This window comes from Triticum dicoccoides, chromosome 3B (assembly GCF_002162155.2).
Source record: "Triticum dicoccoides isolate Atlit2015 ecotype Zavitan chromosome 3B, WEW_v2.0, whole genome shotgun sequence".
NCBI classification, from domain to species: Eukaryota; Viridiplantae; Streptophyta; class Magnoliopsida; order Poales; family Poaceae; genus Triticum; species Triticum dicoccoides.
The window spans coordinates 57,522,900-57,545,357 of NC_041385.1; the positions used below are offsets into that span (position 1 = coordinate 57,522,900).

The 22,458-nt window shown below is 47.5% G+C and overlaps 2 protein-coding genes across 2 annotated transcripts; both read right to left on the reverse strand.

Moving 5' to 3' along the window:
• Positions 1 to 922: 922 nt before the first annotated feature.
• On the reverse strand, positions 923 to 3,930 carry LOC119279268. Its single transcript, XM_037560569.1, has 3 exons — positions 2,616 to 3,930; positions 1,817 to 1,914; positions 923 to 1,217 (listed from the first exon to the last, which is right to left on the reverse strand). Exons 1-2 carry the CDS (start codon positions 3,928 to 3,930, stop codon positions 1,844 to 1,846), a joined length of 1,386 nt encoding a protein of 461 aa, XP_037416466.1. The 3' UTR covers positions 923 to 1,217; positions 1,817 to 1,843.
• Positions 3,931 to 12,855: 8,925 nt separating this feature from the next.
• On the reverse strand, positions 12,856 to 15,358 carry LOC119280756. Its single transcript, XM_037561496.1, has 3 exons — positions 14,431 to 15,358; positions 13,455 to 13,547; positions 12,856 to 12,955 (listed from the first exon to the last, which is right to left on the reverse strand). Exons 1-2 carry the CDS (start codon positions 15,308 to 15,310, stop codon positions 13,495 to 13,497), a joined length of 933 nt encoding a protein of 310 aa, XP_037417393.1. The 5' UTR covers positions 15,311 to 15,358; the 3' UTR covers positions 12,856 to 12,955; positions 13,455 to 13,494.
• Positions 15,359 to 22,458: the final 7,100 nt, after the last annotated feature.

Sequence of the window (22,458 nt, forward strand, 5' to 3'; positions counted from 1 at the left end):
TCTGTAAAGAAATATAAGATAGCGATCTAAACGATCTTATATTTCTTTACAGAGGGATTATCAACAAGTGAAATTCACCCGCAAAAAAAAAATCAACAAGTGAAATTTTTACTAACAATAATCCACTAGGTTCGGAAAGGCATGAACATCCTTTGTTGCTTCACAGTTCCTACATAATACTCCAATTTTATCCAGAGTGGCCATCATGCAAATCTACTGAATTTCCTTTTTTATAGAAGAGGGCAATAATGGACTATGCACACATTTCTGCGATAATACTACAACTTATGTTTCAGCAGAATGACTCATTTTGTGCAGATTGCTCAAACTCTTAGTTTCTTTAACAATTTTTCCTGCACAATGAGAGAGATCTGTTGTACAATAGTGTCCAGAGGGCAGAGGGGGTAGTGTCAAATGAATCAGGTTCTCAAGTTTACAAAGATGGATCGGTTCCCTCAAAAGAAGGAACAATATGGCTTTCAAACCGTTATGAAAATTTTAGCTTTTAAAACCAAGAGGCAAGGACAAGTCCGTGCCTCTTGGTTTTATCAACCATTTCCTTCCTCCATTACACACTGAAGAAAGAAAATGTGTTCAGTTCAGGTTGAGGAGCAACCAATGCAAGTAAGCCGCACAACAAAAATGGCAACACCTTCGGACCTGAACAATGTTGGAACAACACTAGACTGCTGCAGAAAGCTTTGCCACGAGGAGGTACTCGGTATCCTTCTCAATCTACAGGAACATATGTGCTCAATCAAACTGTAAAAGCACACACCTACAGGTTTAATCCCACTTGCCAGCAAGGAAGCTACTCTGGCTCATATAAACCATTACAAGGTAAGTAGTGTTAGACAAGCAGCAGCAAAGCAAAACTCACTTTGAAGACAAGAAAGTAGACATGCTTTTCAAACCGCAGCTGACAAGCACACTCAAACAAACACGTTTCGGTGATACATGACGCTGAAACTATCATGGCTCAACACAAGAGCTGCCAAGCACAAACAACTAACAAGACCACGAAATCCGACTTGATACAATGCTAGTAAGTTGAAATTCCCTGGATCAGGTATTCAAAAGCATCTTGCTACATTATAGAGACTTGGCTAGAATAAGACACAGTAAGTTGTTTTAGGTAACATATAAACACTGCCGACGGCATTTATGGAATGCGACAAATTCAGTGACAACTAACATCTGCAGCAGCCCTTCTTCACCTGGGGAAAACAAAAGCACTAATCTGTTACTAACTTGATACAGATGCAGATATAAATTCTAACAGTAACATATAGGAGTATGTAACAGTGTATGAACAAGACATGTGTACAAACTCATGGTCAGCACTGCAACATAAAGAAGAGCTATACAATACCCCCACCCTCACCCCCTAAAAAGGAAGAGCTATATCATATTGCTGACTATATCTCCTCGAAATACAGAGGGCAACAAAGTAAATCTTCCAACCTTATCACATGAATGTGAGGTGATGGAGTTGAATGATGCAGCTGATGCTTGTAGTAACGAAATTGGCAACTAATATATATTGATTGCAACTTATAGATTATGAAACAGCTAAACCAAAGGGGAACTCTGGGGATACAACGTCTGCATATCATTTATGATCCAAAAAAGAGCAATTTTTTACTTAGCATCACCACCATTTTAATTTTTTTCTGCGTTATTAGCATGTCTGAATCCCTATAGTCGAATGGACAGTAGTTTGAGGATACATGCTACCCACACTGGCCATCAAATATTTTCCAAAGTGAAAATCAAACAGTTCAATTCTCAGAAACTATATTCAGAAGATTCTTACCTGTTACCATTTCAGCACATTAGAAGATCAAACCAAACTATCACCTTGTGTATCATGCATCATGTCAGCTCCATCAAATCCACCAGCAATAGATGTGCCTAGAAGCATAAGGCAATCATTTAATAAAGTTTCAACAAAAATATAAATGGATATGAGAAGGCAACAGTGAGTATATTACATAGATGAATTGACAAATATAAGAAAAATATGCACCCTTGTATTTACGTTTTACAACTAACTAGTAAGAAATAAAACTATATATGTTGCTTTTTGCAAGGAATATTCATTTAAACAATATACATATACATACGTATCTCATAATAAAGTTTAGCTTATAAGAAAGATAGACATGGCCTAGCATTGATCTCATTTAACTCATCACTCCTCATTTCAAGAAGACAAAATAGAAACATGCGAAAACTCATAAACAATACCGGGAAAAGTGATCTTGGGTATTCAAATTAAGTAAACAGAGCATGCTTAGAGACAACAAATGCGGAAAAAAGGTGTGTTGCATAAGTCACTTGCAGGACGAATACAACTACGTTGAATGATAACACAAAGAAGGCCATAAGCTTGTCTATCTAGGAAATGAATATGAAGCATGAAGACAAATATATTGAATGATAACATATATTAAACAATATAGCTATAAGTTTGTCTATCTAGCAAATGGACGGTAACTAAGTTTAAGCCGTTACACTTGAGAATCGCAACAGGAGGTATTCGAACATGCATGTACAGAACACACCGAGATTAAGTTACTCCGACAATACGAGGACTAAGGATGAAAAATCACCTGGAGGATAGAAACTGGTGAAAGAATGATAGCGAGTTAAATAACCGTTTTCACAAAGTTTTTTAGGCTTCATCGACTTAAGTTGAACCTTATAGGCACCACGGCCCACAGATAGAAGTATTTCATCACTATCCTCAAGGGATCCCAATATACGTCTCACAACTGCCCTCTTTCCTTGAATCTGTTTAGGGAGCCCAATAATCATACGCATATCAATTGTTTTCCATAGCACCCATGTGGCAACACCATGAAAATTGATATTCCTCTGCCACATTTGTAAGTGAGGGTAAGACAATATGGCGAACCCAATCACGCCATCCCCAGCCTGGATGATGCAATGACTACCATGGCGAAAATCATTTGTAAGAGGAGGCCCCCTAATCACAGCTAGGCTCTGCTCATCCAAATCAAACTTAAGTATATCATTGCCTATAGAATCCAACAACCAGTAAAGGGCATTACCAACAAGCAACCCAGGGGTATGTTCGTAAAAAAGCTCAAATGAAACGGTTGATGGAATGATATCACCCCATTCACCAATCTCCGAGGAGTAAACACACGCGATAGGTTGATTATTCCCTCCGAAAACGGAGATCAACACCACATTGAATGGGCTCAAGTGGCAGCTTCCGTGCACGTGGTCATGGTCGATGGCAGCACAGAGCACAGCCCCGGTGAACCGGTTCCTTACGAACTCTGCCGGAACGGTCAAGCGGTGCTGCTCGCCGGTGATAGGTTCGCACATGATGACCTCATCCCATAGTGTGTCCATGAGAAGGACGCGGCCGTGGCGGCAATCAAGCAGTTCCACCATCCACATGTTGTGGCTGTCGGTGTCCAGGAGATGCAGGTCGAAACGACTTGGAGGGATTCGGTCGGGACGGTCCATGACGGGGGTGAAGACGATATCATCCTTGCGGCGGTGGAAGAGGCCGAGGAGGGGCGGCTTCCGGTGGTGGAGGCGGAAGCGGCGGAGGAACTTGGGGTCGGTGGCCGCGCACCGCCACTGCTTGCAGACCGCGGAGGCCCGGACGAGCAAGGAGGGCTGCGGCGGGAGACGAAGGAGGATCTCCCTCAGGAGGTCGTCGTCTTCGATCGGCGACGCCAGCGCCGGCGGGAAGACTCCGCGGCGGCAGATCACTTCAGCGCCCTCGCTAGTCGCGCGGATCTGGGAACGGGGGCGGCGGCGAGCCACTCCGGCAACCTCCTCGCTCGCGTGAAGCTGGGGATGGCGGCGGGTCACTCCGACGGCCTCGTCACTCGCCTGGGTTTGGGGCCTGCGGCGGCGGCGGCCGCCGTCCTCGCTCTCTTTCATTTGGGCGGCGGCGGCAAGACCTAGCTAGCGACACCACACCACACAGGGAGTAACGGGGAGCGGAGTGGTGAGAGTAGCAGAGACGAGTTCACCGTGCACTCGGGCTTAGTGGTTGTGTTGGGCCCCCGTTGTGTTCACCCGATAGCTGCATCTGCAAAATGGGCAACAAATCTTTTTCTACAGCTTCGTCAAACATTTCTCTTTGTTGTAGCGCAGAAAAAGGAATATAGCCATTTTATTATATTATTGCACAGAACCTAACAAAACAAACACATGAGTCAATCTGAAGTCATCTTCCTAACAACTATTGTCCCCACATCTACAATCTTGATGACGTGCCCTTACCACATATCAACACTACATTTATTCCGGTGGCCACAAGCAGCCCGCTGGCAGACGGAGAGAACCAACAGTTCTAGTTAGACCCTCTGCACACCGTAGGTGCACACTCTACGATCGGTTGCTGCCATCTTCCATCGTCCCACCTTCAGGAGTGATCAGTGTATCCACATCGTTAGGCCATATTGTTGTCGATGACACCGCAATGCCAGACGACACCAACATCCTGCACGTATCCATCCACACGCGCCCGTCACTGAAACTTGGCTACACCATGCCCCCCGAGATCCACCTTCGGCCTTTCGGTAGATGTAACACCGCTCCTCCTCTTGTCCCCTCCAGCCAGCACTTGCTCCAAAATGATGCCTCCAGAAGGGAGAACATCACCGAATGCGCCATCCTCGTCCAATCCGGTGGACCCAGATCTAGGGTTTCCCCTAGAACATCCCGATCAAGTTGACGTGACCTACAACGACAATGACTCGAGAAAGAAACGACGTCAGAGATGCCGCCATTGTCCGCCAAGACCGCAGTTAAGCGCGATTTTCACCGGAAGCCGCGTCGTCCCGATCTCGCGGCTGGCTAGAACCACGCGGAACCTCGCCATGAAGACGTATGTCACCGCCAGTACTCCGGCAGGCATCCTCCATCCCCTCACCGAACCCCTCATCGCGTCGCCGACCATCCATGTGAAGAACTGACGATGAATCTGGGTGGGATCCAGATCCATGGCCGCCGACATGCCCACCATCGCTAGAGAACTCGTCGGTTCCAGGCGACTATGGGGGCTAGCACCGTCGCCACACGACCAGGGCGCCGCCCTGGCCGCTATGCATGTGCTCCTCGATGGACTCGCCCGAGTAGATCCATGAGGGTCGCCGCCGCATCCAACCCCCCAACCCCTTAGGTGTTGGGCCCGCCGCCACCGCGGCCTATGCCAGCAGCGTCGGAGGGGAGGTCGCCTTGTGGTTGGCTGTTGGCGTGCTTGAGATCGCTCCCAGCGCGCCCTGGGGAGGCATCACGTGGGGGTCGCAAGAGGTTGCTTGAGGTAGCGCAGCTAGCTAAGGACCATTTTGAGACATACTCCCTTCGTAAAGAAATATAAGAGCATCATGTAATATTTTGCTTTTGGCTGTTGCTGCTGATAGGGAAAAAAATTCTATGAGACCGGGTCTTACGGATTAGCAGGTGAGACCCATCCTGATGAATGACATGTGGCATTCACAAATCACAAAGCATTTATCCCACCCCCATCTAAAATCAGGGGGAGAGATTAGATACTTTGTGATTTGTGAATGCCACGTGTCATCCATCAGGACGGGTCTCACCTACTTTATATGAGACCTGGTCTTATATAATTTTTTTCCCTGCTGATAGTATTTGTTTTCTGTTAGGCCAAGAATGTTTAAAGTAAATATGAACCGATTCTTGTTCTTTATCAACAGACAGAGGCAAGGATTTTGCATCTTTCAACAAAAGAAAAGAAAAAGCTTCAGACCCAGCCCGTCATTTATGAACTCTTAATATGGCTGTCATTAAGATCCTATAGAATAAATTTAGTTCTTCTGCTGTATCTTGTAATATTAATGCTTTTTCATGTAAAATTAACTCAAGAGAAGCGGCTTTAGATTGTACTAATTTGGAAAGATACAGCATACAAGTGTTCTACTCATTTCATTTGGCACATGATACAACAGACAAATATTTTACTCTAGATAAGCGGCCTCATATTTCCGTTCTCCTTCTCCATTTTTCTATTTTTAAATTTTTAAAGTTCATGAATATTTTAAATTTGAATAAACCGACCGGAATAAGAAAAAAAAAACCAACCAAGCACGCTATGTATGACTGTAGTCAACGGGAGGACGTCCACGGCCAACCACGAAGACTATATCTCGCTTAGCGCGAGTGTAGCTTCCGTCTCGCTTGAAGGTTTTTGTTCCCTCGTCATAACTGGGCTGGCCCGTTTCATTGCTTTACAAGCCAAAGCAATCCTTTAATGTTCACATTCGCATCAATAACTGTTAGAATATATAACCGTATTGTTTTGTATATATAGGTGTACGATATGAACTTTGCCTTGTATTGTATGATATGAACTTTGCCTTGTAACCTCTATATATTGATCAATACAAGGCACCACAACGTGTGGTTTCCATAATCTTACATGGTATAGAGCCTAAAACCCTAACCCTAGCCTGTGCCGCCCTCCTCCTTCCGCTGCCACCGAAACCACCGCCCCTCTCACCGCCACCTCCATGTTGCAGCCCGACACGGACACGACGAACCAGGCGCTGGCAGCGGCCAAGGAGCATCAGGACGCCGAGGCCGAGGCCGCCAAGGCCAAGCTGCCTCTCGCGACCGATGCCGATGGATCCGGGACGAGTGCGGGGTGCTTCTCCTTGACCTCGCTCCATGCCCAAGCCGTCGGCCTGCACTCCATTAAGGGACACATTCCCGTCGAGCTCGCGCTTGACACCGGTGTTCACCGTCAGTGGCACACCTTCTTCCGCGCCGCCTGCCGCAAGTATGCCCTCCTGGATCACCTCGACTTTGATGCCCCCAACGCGTCGACCCCGGACTGGTCTCTCCTCGATGCCACCATCGTCTCTTGGCTCTATGAGTCTGTCTCGCTCAGCATCCTCGACGATGTCATGACGCCCGATGACGATCCACTCACCGTTGAACTCTGGAATAGCATCAACAGACTCTTCAACGACCATAAGATCAATCGTCAGATCCACCTCACGGCCGAGCTCGACGATGTCAAGATGGGAGAGATGAGCATGGCCAACTATCTTTAGAAGGTCAAGTCCCTCTCCGATGGGCTTGCGGATCTTGGCGCCCCCGTTGATGATGTCGAGATGGTGGTCCACTGCCTCAACGGCCTCTCCGAGCAATACAAGTCCGCCGCCGATCTGATCTCCCTCATGCTCGATATGACCTTCGCGCAGTGCTGCTCGTTGCTCGCACTCCAGGACATGAAGCGCAAAAATCGTCGCGCGCGCAACTCGTATACGGCCTTCTTCACCAACACCGCCACTGGCAACCCCGGCAAGGCCTCTGGAAAAGGAAAGAAGAAGAAGAAGGCCGCCGCTGGAGTCGCCAAGGAGACCATCCTGGCGCCCGCGACACCGCCGGCTGCCACTCCTTCCTGGCCCTCGCCACAGCATCCCTGGAACGGTGCCATCCAGATGTGGCCATATGGCCAAGGGGGTCTGCTCGGCCGTGCACCGCCCGGCTACGCCTCGGCTCCCAGCTATGCGCCCCGGCACATCCCATCGCCGCATGCGTTATATGCTCAGAACCCGTACAGCATTGCCCCCTACGGTAACAGCTACGCCCCTGGACAGCCCTCCTACGGACTCACCGGCCCGGCTCCATCATCACCGGCATCGACAACGGCTTCGTGGGACCAGGCCGCGCTCATGCATCAGTTCTAGACCATGGGGCTGCAAGCACACACCAGGGAGTGGGTGATGGACACTGGCGCCTCCTCCCACTTCACGTCCGATCCCGGTATGCTCACCTCCGTGTCTCCCCCTCCTCTCATTGTGTTGTCATTGTCGGTAACGGTTCCACCCTTCCAATCACCAGTACCGGGCATGCACGTCTTCCTATCTCCACCACCTCTCGTCCCCTTTATCTTCGTAATGTCTTAGTGGTTCCTAACATAGTTAAAAACCTTTTGTCTGTTCGCCAGTTCACCATTGATAATCGTGTATCCATCGAATTTGACCCTCTTGGTTTTTCTGTAAAGGATCTTCTAACCAGGACCGAGATTCTCAGATGCAATAGCTTCGGCGCTCTCTACTCCATCTGTCCTTCCTCTACCAGCCAGCAACATGCCTTCCTCGTCGTCGATGCAGCACTCTGGCACCGTCGGCTTGGACATCCTGGGCGACCCATCATGGAGTCATTAGCTCATTCTTCGATCATCCCTAGGGAAAAGAATAAAAGTAGTTTGTGTCATGCTTGTCAGTTAGGTCGTCACGTTCGTCTTCCTTTTTCTTCCACCAATTGTGTAACCACTACTCTGTTTCAAATAATTCACTGTGATCTGTGGACATCTCCTGTTGAGAGTATTTCTGGCTTTAAGTATTATCTCATTTTGTCTCGATAATTTTACTCAGTATGCATGGGTTTACCCTCTTCGGTCTAAGTCAGAAGCTTTCTTGCACTTATCGTCCCTTCATGCTTTAGCGCTCACCCAATTTAGTGCACGCTTGCGGGCTATTTAGTGTGATAATGGTCGTGAGTTCGATAGTTCACTCCTCCATTCATTTTCCCATCACCATGGAATTGCACTCTGCTTTTCATGTCCATACACTTCGCAACAGAATGGTAAAGCCGAACGTATTATTCGTACTCTTAATGACATTACTCATACACTCCTCATCCAAGCTAGCATGTCACCTCGTTTCTGGGTCGAAGCTCTTCACACCGCTGTTATGTTGCATAATCGACTGCCTTCCAAGGCAATCTCGGATCGCATTCCCTTTCGTGCCTTACTTCGCGTGGATCCTGCATATGCTGGTCTTCGGGTTTTCGGTTGTCTATGTTACCGCAACACCACCGCCGTTGCTCCGCACAAACTTGCGCCTCGCTCCATGCCATGCGTGTTTCTAGGGTACCCATCACGTCATCATGGCTATCGTTGCCTTGATCGCTCCACCCAAAAGATCATCATCTCCCGCCATGTAGTGTTGATGAGTCAAGCTTTCCCTTTGCCTCCACTCCATCTTCGTCAACTCCTACTCCTTCCATGCACACTTATGATTTTTTGCAGGGTACTGAGCAGACGGTGTCGTTGATGCCGTTCACCGTGCCAGGCACGGCAACCTCGGACGCGACCCCACGGTCGCCGCCACCGACCTCGCCTATGTCGCCGCCACCGACCTCGCCTCGGTCGCCTGGGGAACGGGCTTCTGTCGAGCGCCCTACCGGGGGCCTTGATGGCGGCCCTGCTAGGAGTCCTTCTCCTGCTGCAGCAGCGTCACCACCGGCCACGTCGTCGCCAGCTCCTGCTGCTGTGGATCCACCCCGGACCCGCCGGCCGCGGGGTCCCCCACCGCCACCATCTCACCCCATGGCCACTCGTGCTAAACAGGGTATTGTGCAGCCAAAAAAGATTTTTGATCTTCATGTTGAGGGTTTATCTCCAATACCGAAGACTTATCGTGGTGTTCTCAAGGATCCAAACTAGCATTCCGCTATGGTTGAGGAGTATGGTGCTCTTCTCTCCAACAACACTTGGGACCTCGTTGATCCACCTTGCAATGCAAACATCGTTACTGGTAAGTGGATCTACCATCACAAGATGAAGTCTGATGGTTCTTTGGATCGCTACAAAGCTCGTTGGGTGCTCTGTGGATTTACTCAGCACGAAGGTATCGATTTTGATGAAACTTTCAGCTCTGTCATCAAGCCAGCCACTATTCGCACAGTGCTCTCTCTAGTGACTGGTCGATTCATCAGCTTGACATCAAGAATGCGTTCCTCAACGGCTCTCTCACCAAGACTGTTTATGCTCGTCAGCCTTCTGGGTTCACTGATCCTCGCTTCCCTGATAAGGTTTGCCGCCTCAACAAATCACTCTATGGTTTGAAACAGGCGCCTCGAGCATGGTTTCAGCGGTTTGCTTCATTCATTGCATCAGTTGGTTTCGTTGGCTCCAAGTCTGACAGCTCGTTGTTCGTCTATCAGCGTGGCGCTGACATGGCCTACCTCCTGCTCTATGTGGATGACATCATCCTGACTGCGTCTTCCTCGACATTGTTGCATAGTTTGATTGCCTCTCTTTGTACCGAGTTCAGTATGACAAATATGGGTGATCTTCATTGCTTTCTGGGCATCTCTATCACACGCAGCAAGGACGGTCTGTTCCTCTCACAGGAGAAGTATGCATTGGATCTTCTTGACCAAGCTGGCATGTTGCAGCGCAAACCCATCTCTACTCCCGTTGATACTTCCTCCAAACTTTCAGCCAAGTCCAGTGATCCAGTTGCAGAACCCACCGAGTATCGAAGTATTGCAGGCGGTCTTCAGTACCTCACATTCACTCGGCCAGACATCTCTTATGCTGTGCAGCAGATTTGTCTTCATATGCATGATCCTCGGGCTAATCATTTGCTCCTTGTGAAGCATGTGCTTCGCTTCATCCGCGGCATCACGGGCCATGGCCTCACTTTGTTTCGACGCAGCTGCAACAAATTGATGGCCTACTCTGACGTTGACTGGGCAGGTTGCCCTGACACTCGCCGGTCTACATCTGGTTATTGTGTCTTCCTCGACACTAACCTGGTATCATGGTCTGCTAAGCGGCGGCACACGGTCTCTCGCTCTAGCGCCGAGGCCGAATACAGGGCAGTTGCAAATGTAATGGCTGAAACATGTTGGTTACGGCAACTTCTTCAGGAGCTTAGTCGATCGGTGACTGGTGCCACTGTGGTGTTTTGTGACAATGTGAGCTCTGTTTACATGACAGAGAATCCCTTTCATCATCAACGCACCAAGCATGTGGAGATCGATCTACACTTCGTACGAGACCGTGTCACCACGGGCGAGGTCCGGGTTCTTCACGTTCCGAGTTCTTCACAATTTGCGGACATTTTCACCAAAGGATTGCCATCCCCTCTCTTCTTGGATTTTTGGGACAGTCTTAACATTCGTGGACGCCCATTTATGATTGAGGGAGGGTTTTAGGATATATAACCGTATTGTTTTGTATATATATATATATATATGCGTAGTCCTTGTATAGGTGTCCGTATATTATACGATACGAACTCTGCCTTGTAACCTTTATATATTGATCAATACAAGGCACCACAACGTGTGGTTTCCCTAATCTTACAATAACAAAATTTCCTAGATTTGTAAGAACAAAGTTGTGCTCTATGTTGATCACTGCATTCTTAGTACCTTCTAGGACTTTGATAATCTCAGACATTTGAGTCCTTCTCTTGCAATCAATCTGTAGATACCACATTGCAAGCTTTATCATATGAACTACTTCTTGCTCATGTGGTTGCATGTCGTTAAGTTCTTGTCAATCAAATTTACCAACTGATCAGTCTTAACTTTTTCATCAAATAGGGTAATAAGATGGATGCTCTCTTCAGACCGGGAAGTGTCGAGTTTCTTTCTTCCACTGGCAATTTCCATGATCACAATGCCAAAGCTATAAACACCGTCCTTCTCTGGAGGCCATAGTCTGGAGTGAATATCAGTGATCAGTTTGGAATGAGACTTACCCGCCGAAGCAGTAGCAGCTCCAGGGCTGGATGTCTTTTTGAGTGGTTGATCTAGCCGTCCATTAATAAGTTGTAAGTCATGCCTTTTGAAGTGACCATCATGAAGGTCTAACTGAATTTCATTTTTTTTATATAAGAGGGAAAGAATGGACTATGGACACGTTTCTGCAATAATGCAGCTTATGTTTCAGCAGAATGACTCATTTTGTGTAGACTGCTCAAATCCAGAGCTTTTTGAACAATTTTTCCTGCACAATGAGAGAACCGTTGTACAATAGTGTCACCAAAAGAGGGAACAATATGGCTTCCAAAACGTTATGACAAATTTAAAAGCTAAATAAATATGAACCTTTTCCTGTTGCCACCTAAATATAAAACGCTAAACAAATGAAGTCATTTTTTGTTCCATTTGACAGCTAGAGGATTTTGCTATAATTCCAATCAGAATATTTAGGATTTTTTCGTTTGCAAGCTGTGTGCAATGGAGGAGAGCATCATCAGTCACACTGACTGCACCTAGGGGAATAGTTGGCTGCATGCCTGCATTGCACCGGGAAGGTCCAGAACTCTGCTCTCTTGACTTTGGAACAATATATCATACTCCAAATCAGATGGTTACAGCGATGGGATGCTTGTGTTGGAAACGACGAGTAACTCAGATGAGGCGTTCAGTTCAGGTTGAGGAGCTACCAGTGCAAGCAAGCCGCACAGCATAAATGGCAATACCTTCGGATCTGAACAGTTTTGAAACAATAACACATTAGTACTACTGAAACGCATACTAGACTGCTGTAGAAAGTTCAGCCAGTCAAAACTCACATGCACATATATGGACGGGAGAAAGCTTGACATCAGCAGGAAACCGGTATCCATCTGAATCTACAGGAAATTAATGGGAGCTTGTCAATCAAACTGTAAAAACCCACAACTACATGTTTTTTTTTTCTTTGAGGATACAACTCTGTGTTTAATTCCACTTGCCAACAAGGAAGCTACTCACAGCAGTTTCAGTTGTCCAGTTCCTACCATTCCGGGTATCTTCAGCACCAAATAGCTGAGTACGCTGGCTCATATGAACCATTACATGGCACTGACTCACTTCCAAGACAAGAAAGTAGACAAGCTGACAAGCACACTCAAACAAACAAGTTTCAGTGATACATGGCACTGAAACTATCATGGCTCAACAGAAGACCTGCCAGCCAAGCACAAACACTTAACAAGAACAAGAGACGATGAAATCCAACTTGAAATAACACTAGTAAGCTGAATTTCCTGGATCAGGTATTCAAAAGTATCTTGCTACACTAGAGACTTGGCTAGACTAAGACACGGTAAGTTGTTTTAGATAACATATAAACACTGCCGACAACATTGATGGAATGCGACAAACTCAGTGACAACTAACATCTCCAGCAGCCCTTCTTCACCTGGGGAAAACAAAAGCGCTAATCTGTTACTCCCTTCGTTCGGAATTACTTGTCACAAAAATGGATAAAAATGAATGTATCTACAACTAAAATACATCTAGATACATTCATTTCTTGGACGAGTTACAAACTTGATATAGATACAGACAAAATCTGACAGTAAAATCTAGGAGTATGCAACAGTGTATGAACGAGCCATGTGAACTCATGATCAGCACAGCAACATAAAGAAGAGCTATATAATACCCCCACCCCGCCCCCTAAAAAAGGAAGAGCCATATAACCTGCATATCATTTATGATCCAAAAGAAAGGCCATTTTTCACTTAGCATCACCACCATTAAAACTGATTGTCTGTGTTATTAGCATGAGCAAATCCCTATAGTCGAATGGACAGTAGTTTGAGGGTACATGCTACCCACATGGGCTGCCAAATATTTCCCAAAGTGAAAACCAAACAGTTCAAATCTCACAAACTATATTCAGAAGATTTTCTTACCTGTTACCATTTTAGCACATTAGAACATCAAACCAGACAATCACCTTGTGTAGCATGCATCATTTCCATCACATCCACCAGCAATGGATGTTCCTAGAAGCATAAGGCAGGTATTTAATAAAGTTCCAACAAAAATAAAAATGGATATGAGAAGGCAACAGTGAGTCTATTACATAGATGAATTGACAAATATAGGAAAAAACACACTCTTGTATTTACGTTTTACAACTCACTACTGATACTCGTAAGAAATAAAACCACATATTTTGCTTTTTGCAAGGAATATTCATTTAAACAATATATATACATATAGCTACCTCATAATGAAGAATTTAGCTTATAAGAAAGGAAAACATGGTCAAGAATTAATCTCATCTAACTCATCGCTCCTCATTTGAAGAAGACAAAATAGAAACATGCGAAAACTCATAAACACTACCGGCAAAAGAGATCCTGGGTATTCAAATTTAGTAAAGAAAGCCTGATTAGAGACAACAAATACGCGAAAAAATGTGTGTTGCAGTAGTCAGTTGCAGGATGCTCTTGAATAAGTAAAAACTGAAACTATTGTTTTGGAAGGTACTGTTTAAACAGAAGTTCTTTTATGGATCGGAGTTGAGAAAAAAAAAGTAAGATTAAAAATATAGTATCAACGAATATAGCTAGCAAATGAGTTAAACCATTTGACATTTGATTTCACATTATTACCCACTTGATATTTGATTTGTTATCTCCCACGGAGGAAGACAACTACATTTAATGATAACACAAAAGAAGGCTATAAGCTTGTCTATCTAGGAAATTAATAGTGAAGCATGACGACAAATATATTGAATGATAACATAAAATCGGCAATATAGCTATAAGTTTGTCTCTAGCAAAGGCACAATAACTAAGTTTAAGTTGTTACACTTGAGAATCACAACGAAGGTATTAAGTTACTCCTACAATATGAGGACTAAGGATGAAAAATCACCTGGAGGATAGAAACTCTTGAAAGAATGATAGCAAGTTGAATAACTGTTTTCACAAAGTTTCCTAGACTTCATCGACTTAAGTTGAACCATATAGGCACCACGATCCACAGATAGAAGTATTTCGTCACAATCCTCGAGGCATCCCAGTATACTTCTTATAAGCGTCCTCTTTCCTTGAATCTGTTTAGGGAGCCCAAGAATTGTACGCATGTCAATGGTCTTCCATAGCACCCATGTGGCAACACCATGGCAAATGATATTCCTCTGCCACATTTGTAAGTGAGGGTAAGACAATATGGCGAAGCCAAGCGTGCCATCCTCATCCTGGATGATACAACTACCACGGCTAAAATCATTTGTAACAAGAGGCCCCTTGATCACAGCTAGGCTCTGCTCATCCAAATCAAACTTAAGTATGCCAGCCCCTATAATATCCAGCAACCAGTAAAGCGAATTACCAACAAGCAAGCCAGGGATACCATAGTCAGAAAGATGATATGAAGCGGTTGTCGAAATGATATCACCCCATACGCCAGTCTCAGAGGAGTAAACACACACGGTAAGTTGATTATCCCCTCCGAGATAGATCAGCACCACCTTGAAGGGGCTCGAGTGGCAGCTTTCGTGCACATGGTCATGGTCGATGGCAGCACAAAGCACAGTCCCGTTGAAGTATTTTCTTACGAACTCTGGAGGAACAGCCATGAGGCGCTGCTCACCGATGATAGGGTCGCATAGGATGAGCTCATCCCGCCGTTTGTCCGTGAGAAGGACGCGGCCATGGCGGCAATCGAGAAGTTGGACCGCCCCCATGTTGTGGCTGTCGAGATGCTGATGCAGGTCGAAACGCTTTGGAGGGATTCGGTCGGGACGGTCCATGGTGGGGGTGAAGACGATATCATGGTTGCGCTGGTGGAAGAGGCCGAGGAGGGGCGGCTTCCGATGGTGGAGGCGGAAGCGGCGGAGGAACTTGGGGTCGGTGGCGGCGCACCGCCACTGCTTGCAGACGGCGGAGGCCCGGATGAGCGAGGAGGGCTGCCGCGAGAGACGAAGGAGGATCTCCATCAGGAGGTCTTCGTCTTCGATCGGCGAGGCCAGCGCAGCCGGGAAGCTGCGGCGGATCACTCCAGCGCCCTCACCAGTCCCGCGGGTCTGGTAACGGGGGCGCGGGCTGCGGCGGCGAGCCGCTCCGTCTCCCTCCTCGCTCGGGTGAACCTGGGGATGGAGGCGCGGACTGCGGCGGCAGATCACTCCGACGGCCACGTCACTCGCGTGGGTTTGGGAGCGGCGGCGGCGGCGGCGGCGGCGGGCGCCGTCCTCGCTCGGGTTCATTTCGGCGGCGAGGAAACCTAGCCAGCGAGAGGACGGGTTCAGTTCACTCGTAGTCTCTACTCCTAATGGAGCAGTTGGTAGTCTCGCTTCCAGGTTTTTTTTCGTCCCACCACTTTCGTCCGGCTTTTTTTCGTAGGTTAACCGTCGTAGATTTTTTTCGTTGTCTCCCCCACTTCATCGGTTTATTTTCACTTCACCCTCTCACACAATGAAAAAAACTGAACGGATCAGAACTTTCCATACTGACGCAAATTATTTAGTAATATCTTTATGTAAAAGAATCAATCACAATCAATCTCTAAAGATCAAATCTAAATTAATTAATCTTCATAACGTTTGTTTCCTTTCGAATCACGTCCATAACTTTCCTTCCTTGTTTGGGTAGAAACTGTTTGGTAGCAGAGATTAGGAAGCTTCCTATGAGTGTAGTAATAGGAAGTATTCTTTTTCTTGATGATTCGTTTTCATGCATGATGATAGTAAATTAGGCTAACATTCACTACTATTTATCAACGTCATCAATCGTATCCATTCCTACCAGTTTTAAAGGAATCTGCTCGCTATGTTTTTTTTAAGGGGATCCGCTCACTAAGTCGTCGTCACACATTATTTTCACAAGCAATTCCCCTAAAAAAAGGCGTGGGTATTGGTAGTTGAACGCCCGCTAGGTTTTCCGCCTGTCCCATCCTCGCGCTGTGCCGCCGCCACCCGCCGAATTTCCAGCCGCCCGAGCCCGTTAACTTCGCCAGCCATCGGGTCGACTGCCCCCGCCCCAAACCCCCATCCCCGAGCACTAGCTATCGCCGCGTTGCCACCCCAAGCTCCACGCCACCGGGAACGAATCAAGCGTCGTCCCGACACCGCCGTCGCCGGCCCAGCACCTCCAGCCTTGCATGGACAACTTCAATGTGCAGTCTCCCTTGCTGCCTCACCTTCTGCCAGCGCATGCAGCGGCGGGGTTGGACGCGTGCGTGCTTGCTAGCTTGCTCTCCGTGCGTACGTACTTGCTCTGCGTGCGTCGCACCGGCCAATGCGCATGATGTGTGTGTGCCTGCTTTTCTGTATGTGTATGCCAGCGTGATGCGTGTGTGCGTTGCTGTGTGTGTATGATATAAATGGCCCGAGTGTGTGCATGTTGTGCTCTGCTCTCTGCTGATCTATGTGTTGGTGCTCCTGCTATATATTCATGCCATACAAATGAAATTTCTGTTAATCTTCTGACATGTTGAGTTGGTTCTCTCTGTCTTCTGAGGGGGATGAATGCAAAGCAGTCTATTAAGCCAGGCACTATTGCTGAGTTAAATTGACAAAAAAATATTGGTAGCCATAGTTGTAGTTTAAGTAGTAGCGAGTTGTCTGATATGTATAAAGAGCCCGTTGCAACTGAGCCCGTTGCTAAATTGACAAAAAAGGTCGCCAGTGTCACTTGATATGTATGAGAATATTAAATGTATTATTAACATGATTAATATTGAACTCTTAAAGTTAATGTGGCCCCGTTGCAACGCACGGGCGTTCTTCTAGTAGTTGTAGCAGTGGGCCTTGACTGGCAAAGTGGTGTTGGGCCCCCGTCCACTCGACGGCTCGTCCGTTTTTTCTTCCAGTTCCTGCATCCGCATCAGAGATTGACATTATTTCAATTGCATATTTTTCTTCCTTTGCTTGCAAGGGTTACTATTTTCACCCTCTGTTTAGCTTCTAGCTCTCCACCTCATTTTGGTTTGTATACTTGTTGAGTGCATTTTTCTCTCATTTTTACCTGTGTTTAAACCGAATATTCTCATATATTGGAGATTATCACTTTGATTTGCCCATCAATGACAAATAAAATGCATAGTACAGCTAGTCTCCTTGTTTTTTGTTCTTTGCAGAAATGGACGTATTTAGGTGGGAAACCAAGCAATATATATGGGCGTGAAAATCATTCCCGTTCAATTGGGCGCGCACGGGATGTCACATAAGAGAAGATGATGTGGGTATGACCATGATCGCTCATACTAGCGTCTGTGCTAGCCGAAACCGACTCCATGGTGTCATCGTTGATGACTTTCTTCGAGAGACCCAGGCCAGAATTAGAACGAAGGCGCCCTGAAACCGTATTTAGGAGACTATAGGTAATTGCATCATGTAGTCACCATGTATCATCATTTGCTAGCGTTGTTTTGGGGCATTTCCTCGATAACTTGCATGCATGGCCTCGACAAACGCATGACACGCTTCTTTGACGTTGATGCTGAATTATACCGAGCAATGATTCTTTAAAGATATTTGCATGGTTCACCGACCAACGGAACTATGGGTAATTATCTTCTATCATCATGCAGGCTGATTCTTCAGAGAAAGCCTTACAAATCTTTCAATTGTGGCATTTCTGAATCGCCGCTCTATAACGTGTTACGTATCTTGTGTTATTGCCGGCGTTGCACTGACATGAGCCTACTCATGGATAAGAAGGCTAGAGTTGTTTGAGAAATAGTTTCTATGAAAGAAATGGGAGAGCTTAGGAATCTTGGTCCTCTGCATCCCTTCTTTCTTACACCTTGTAGATAGTAGGTACTGCTATGTTTCTTTGCTTCTGCTAATGATGGCAAATGCTTACTATTAGTGTTGACTAGATGGGAATAATACATTAGTAGAAAACAGGGCTACCGTTCGGCCCTGGCCAGCCCATTACTCCCGGTTCTTCAAGAACCGGGACCAATGGGGGGTATTAGACCCGGTTCGTGAGCCCAGAGGGCCGGCCTGGGCCTCGTGGGCATTGGTCCCGGTTCGTGTAGAACTATTTGTCCCGGTTCGAGCCACGAACCGGGACCAATGGTCCTCGCCGCTGGCCCACAATCATTGGTCCCGGTTCGTGGCATGAACCGGGACAGAAGGGGTGGCTTTAGTCCCGGTTCATGCCACGAACCGGGACAAATAACTTGCCTATATATACCCACCGCCGCGGCAGAGCACTCCACAATGCTCTGTTTTTTCAATCCGGCGAGGAGAGGGCATTTGGGTGCTCTAGTTCATCTCCTATGCACATGAGGTGTTCGATGAAATGCCTGAGCCACACTAGTTAAGCTTTCTCCTCTCGAAGCTCGACCTAGGAGCTCCATTTATTTTGAGATTTGTCTAGATTTAGGGGTCCGTCACGCCCCATCCCCGTTTTCACCGCTGTTGATCGCCCACGCCGATCTCATCGTCGGCACCATCGTGGTGAGCCTCTTGTTCTTATCTTCTTTATGATACTTGTCCGATTTTCTTACTTTAGATAGATATTTGTCTGATTTTCTTAATTTTGACACACATAATTATATGTAATGCAAGCAGATGAACCGGCAATGGATGTATGGTGACAGACACACCTCCGAGTACATTAAGGGCATGCATATTTTTCTCGAAGTGGCTGAGGCAAACAAGCAGAATGGTTTTATGTGTTGTCCATGCAGTAAATGTGGGAATACGAAGTCTTACTCTGACCGGAAAATCCTTCACACCCACCTGCTTTACAAGGGTTTCATGCCACACTATAATGTTTGGACGAGGCACGGAGAAATAGGGGTTATGATGGAAGACAACAAAGAAGAAGAGGACGATGACAACTATGTGCCCCCTGAATACGGTGATGCTGCAATGAGGGGAGCTGTGAAGATCAAGAGGAACCAGACGATGTGCCCGATAATGCTGCAACGGGGGAAGCTGCTGAAGATCAAGAGAAACCAGACGATGTGCCCGATGATGATCTCCGACAGGTCATTGTCGATGCAAGGACGCAATGCGAAAGTCAAAAGGAGAAGCTGAAGTTCGATCGCATGTTAGAGGATCACAAAAAAAGTTGTACCCCAATTGTGAAGATGGCAACACAAAGCTGGGTACCGTACTGGAATTGCTGCAGTGGAAGGCAGAGAATGTTGTGCCTGACAAAGGATTTGAGAAGCTACTGAAAATATTGAAGAAGAAGCTTCCAAAGGATAATGAATTGCCCGACAGTACGTACGCAACAAAGAAGGTCGTATACCCTCTAGGATTGGAGGTGCAGAAGATACATGCATGCCCTAATGACTGCATCCTCTACCGTGGTGCGTACGAGGATTTGAATGCATGCCCGATGAGGGAGTCCTGGATTAGGGGGTGTCCGGGTGACCGGACTATGACCTTTGGCCGGACTCCTGGACTATGAAGATATAAGATTGAAGACTTCGTTCCGTGTCCGGATGGGACATTCCTTGGCGTGGAATGCAAGCTTGGCGATGCAGATATGTAGATCTCCTCCCATTGTAACCGACTCTGTGTAACTCTAGCCCTCTCCGGTGTCTATATAAACCGGAGGGTTTTAGTCCGTAGGACGAACAACAATCATACCATAGGCTAGCTTCTAGGGTTTAGCCTCTCCGATCTCGTGGTAGATCTACTCTTGTACTACCCATATCATCAATATTAATCAAGCAGGAGTAGGGTTTTACCTCCATCGAGAGGGCCCAAACCTGGGTAAAAACATCGTGTCCCTTGTCTCCTGTTACCATCCGCCTAGACGCACAGTTCGGGACCCCCTACCCGAGATCCGCTGGTTTTGACACCGACATTGGTGCTTTCATTGAGAGTTCCTCTATGTCGTCACCTTTAGGCCCGATGGCTTCTCCGATCATCAACAACGATGCGGTCCAGGGTGAGACTTTTCTCCCTGGACAGATCTTCGTATTCGGCGGCTTTGCACTGCGGGCCAATTCGCTTGGCCATCTGGAGCAGATCGAAAGCTACGCCCCTGGCCATCAGGTCAGATTTGGAAGTTTGAACTACACGGCTGACATCCGCGGAGACTTGATCTTCGACGGATTCGAGCCACAGCCGAGCGCGCCGCACTGTCACGATGGGCATGATCTAGCTCTGCCGTCGGACAGTGCCCAGAAGGCCGCTCAGGTGTCCGCTCTGACCCTTAGCTCGGAGCCGACTGCGCCGATCTAGGACGGGTGGCTGGACACCACCTCGGGGGCTACAATCCCTACGGCGATCAAGCCGAACACGAGTCTTGTCCTTCGCGATGCTCACGACTCCAAGGTGCCGGACTCCTTTCCGGATTCCGAGCCTTCCGCACCCCTGCCGACCGAACCCGATTGGGCGCCGATCATGGAGTTCGCCACCGCGGACATCTTTCAGCACTCGCCCTTTGGCGACATTCTGAATTCACTACAGTCTCTCTCTTTATCAGGAGAACCCTGGCCGGACTATGGTCAGCAAGGTTGGGATGCGGACGACGAAGAAGTTCGAAACCCACCCACCACCCACTTCATAGCCATTGTCGATGATTTAACCGACATGCTCGACTTCGACTCCAAAGACATCGACGGTATGGACGCCGATGAAGGAGATGATCAAGAACCAGCGCCTATAGGGCACTGGAAAGCCACCTCGCCATACGACATATACATGGTGGACACCCCAAAAGAAGGGAATGGCGATGGAACAACGGAGGATGACCCCTTCAAGAAACAACCTAAGCGTCGACGTCAGTGGCGCCGCTCTAAATCCCGCCAAAGCAAAAAATGGCGATTCTGGCACGGGAGATAACAACACCCCGGACAGTGCCGAAGACAACCCCCTCCAGCAGGATTTAGCACAGGAGGATGGAGAAGCCAGCCCTCATGAGAGAGCGACAGACAGAGAGGTCGACGATGATAATTACATGCCTCCCTCCGAAGACGAGGCAAGCCTCGACGACGACGAATTCGTCGTGCCTGAGGATCCCGTCGAACAAGAGCGTTTCAAACGCAGGCTTATGGCCATGGCAAGGAGCCTCGAGAAAAAATAGCAGCAGCTTAGAGTTGACCAAGACTTGCTAGCCGACAGATGGATTGAAGTCCTTGTGGCCGAAGAGTATGAACTCGAACGCCCCTCCAAGAGCTACCCCAAGCGCAGGCTGCTACCCCGATTAGAGGAGGAAGCAACTAAACCTACATCACCAGCGTATGACGCGGCCGACCGACCACCCCATGGCCGTGACAGAGAGGCCTCCCGGCCATCAATTCAAGCCGCACCCCGACGCCGCTCAAAAAATACCAAGGCACGGGGAAACGCGCCAGACCTGCGAGACATATTGGAGGACAAGGCAAGGCAAACAAGATCGATCTACGGATCGTGTGGGCGCCCCACAACACGTGACGATAACCATCACGCCGGATATGGCAAATACGGCCAGGCCGAACACATCAGACAAAGCTCATCTGAGCTACGTCGTGATATAACCCAGTACAGAGGCGCCGCACACCCACTATGCTTCACAGATGAAGTAATGGATCATCAAATCCCCGAGGGGTTCAAACCCGTAAACATCGAATCATATGATGGCATAACAGATCATGCGGTATGGATCGAGGATTATCTCCTTCATATCCATATGGCCCGCGGTGATGATCTACACGCTATAAAATACCTCCCACTCAAGGTTAAAGGACCAGCTCGGCATTGGCTTAACAGCTTGCCAGCAGAGTCAATCGGTTGCTGGGAGGACCTGGAAGCCGCATTCCTTGACAATTTCCAGGGCACCTATGTGCGACCACCAGACGCCGATGACCTAAGCCACATAATTCAGCAGCCAGAGGAATCGGCCAGACAATTCTGGACACGGTTCCTAACCAAGAAAAATCAAATAGTCGACTGTCCGGACACAGAGGCCCTCGCAGCCTTCAAGCATAACATCCGAGACGAATGGCTTG

Bases quoted from the DNA above. Each gene is read 5' to 3' on its own strand.
- LOC119279268 (XM_037560569.1), bottom strand. From the start codon at position 3,930: ATGAAAGAGAGCGAGGACGGCGGCCGCCGCCGCCGCAGGCCCCAAACC. The intron at 1,915-2,615 runs GTGATTTTTCAT...TTATGCTTCTAG, and splicing joins CACCAGTTTCTATCCTCCAG to GCACATCTATTGCTGGTGGA.
- LOC119280756 (XM_037561496.1), bottom strand. From the start codon at position 15,310: ATGGACCGTCCCGACCGAATCCCTCCAAAGCGTTTCGACCTGCATCAG. The intron at 13,548-14,430 runs GTGATTTTTCAT...TTATGCTTCTAG, and splicing joins CAAGAGTTTCTATCCTCCAG to GAACATCCATTGCTGGTGGA.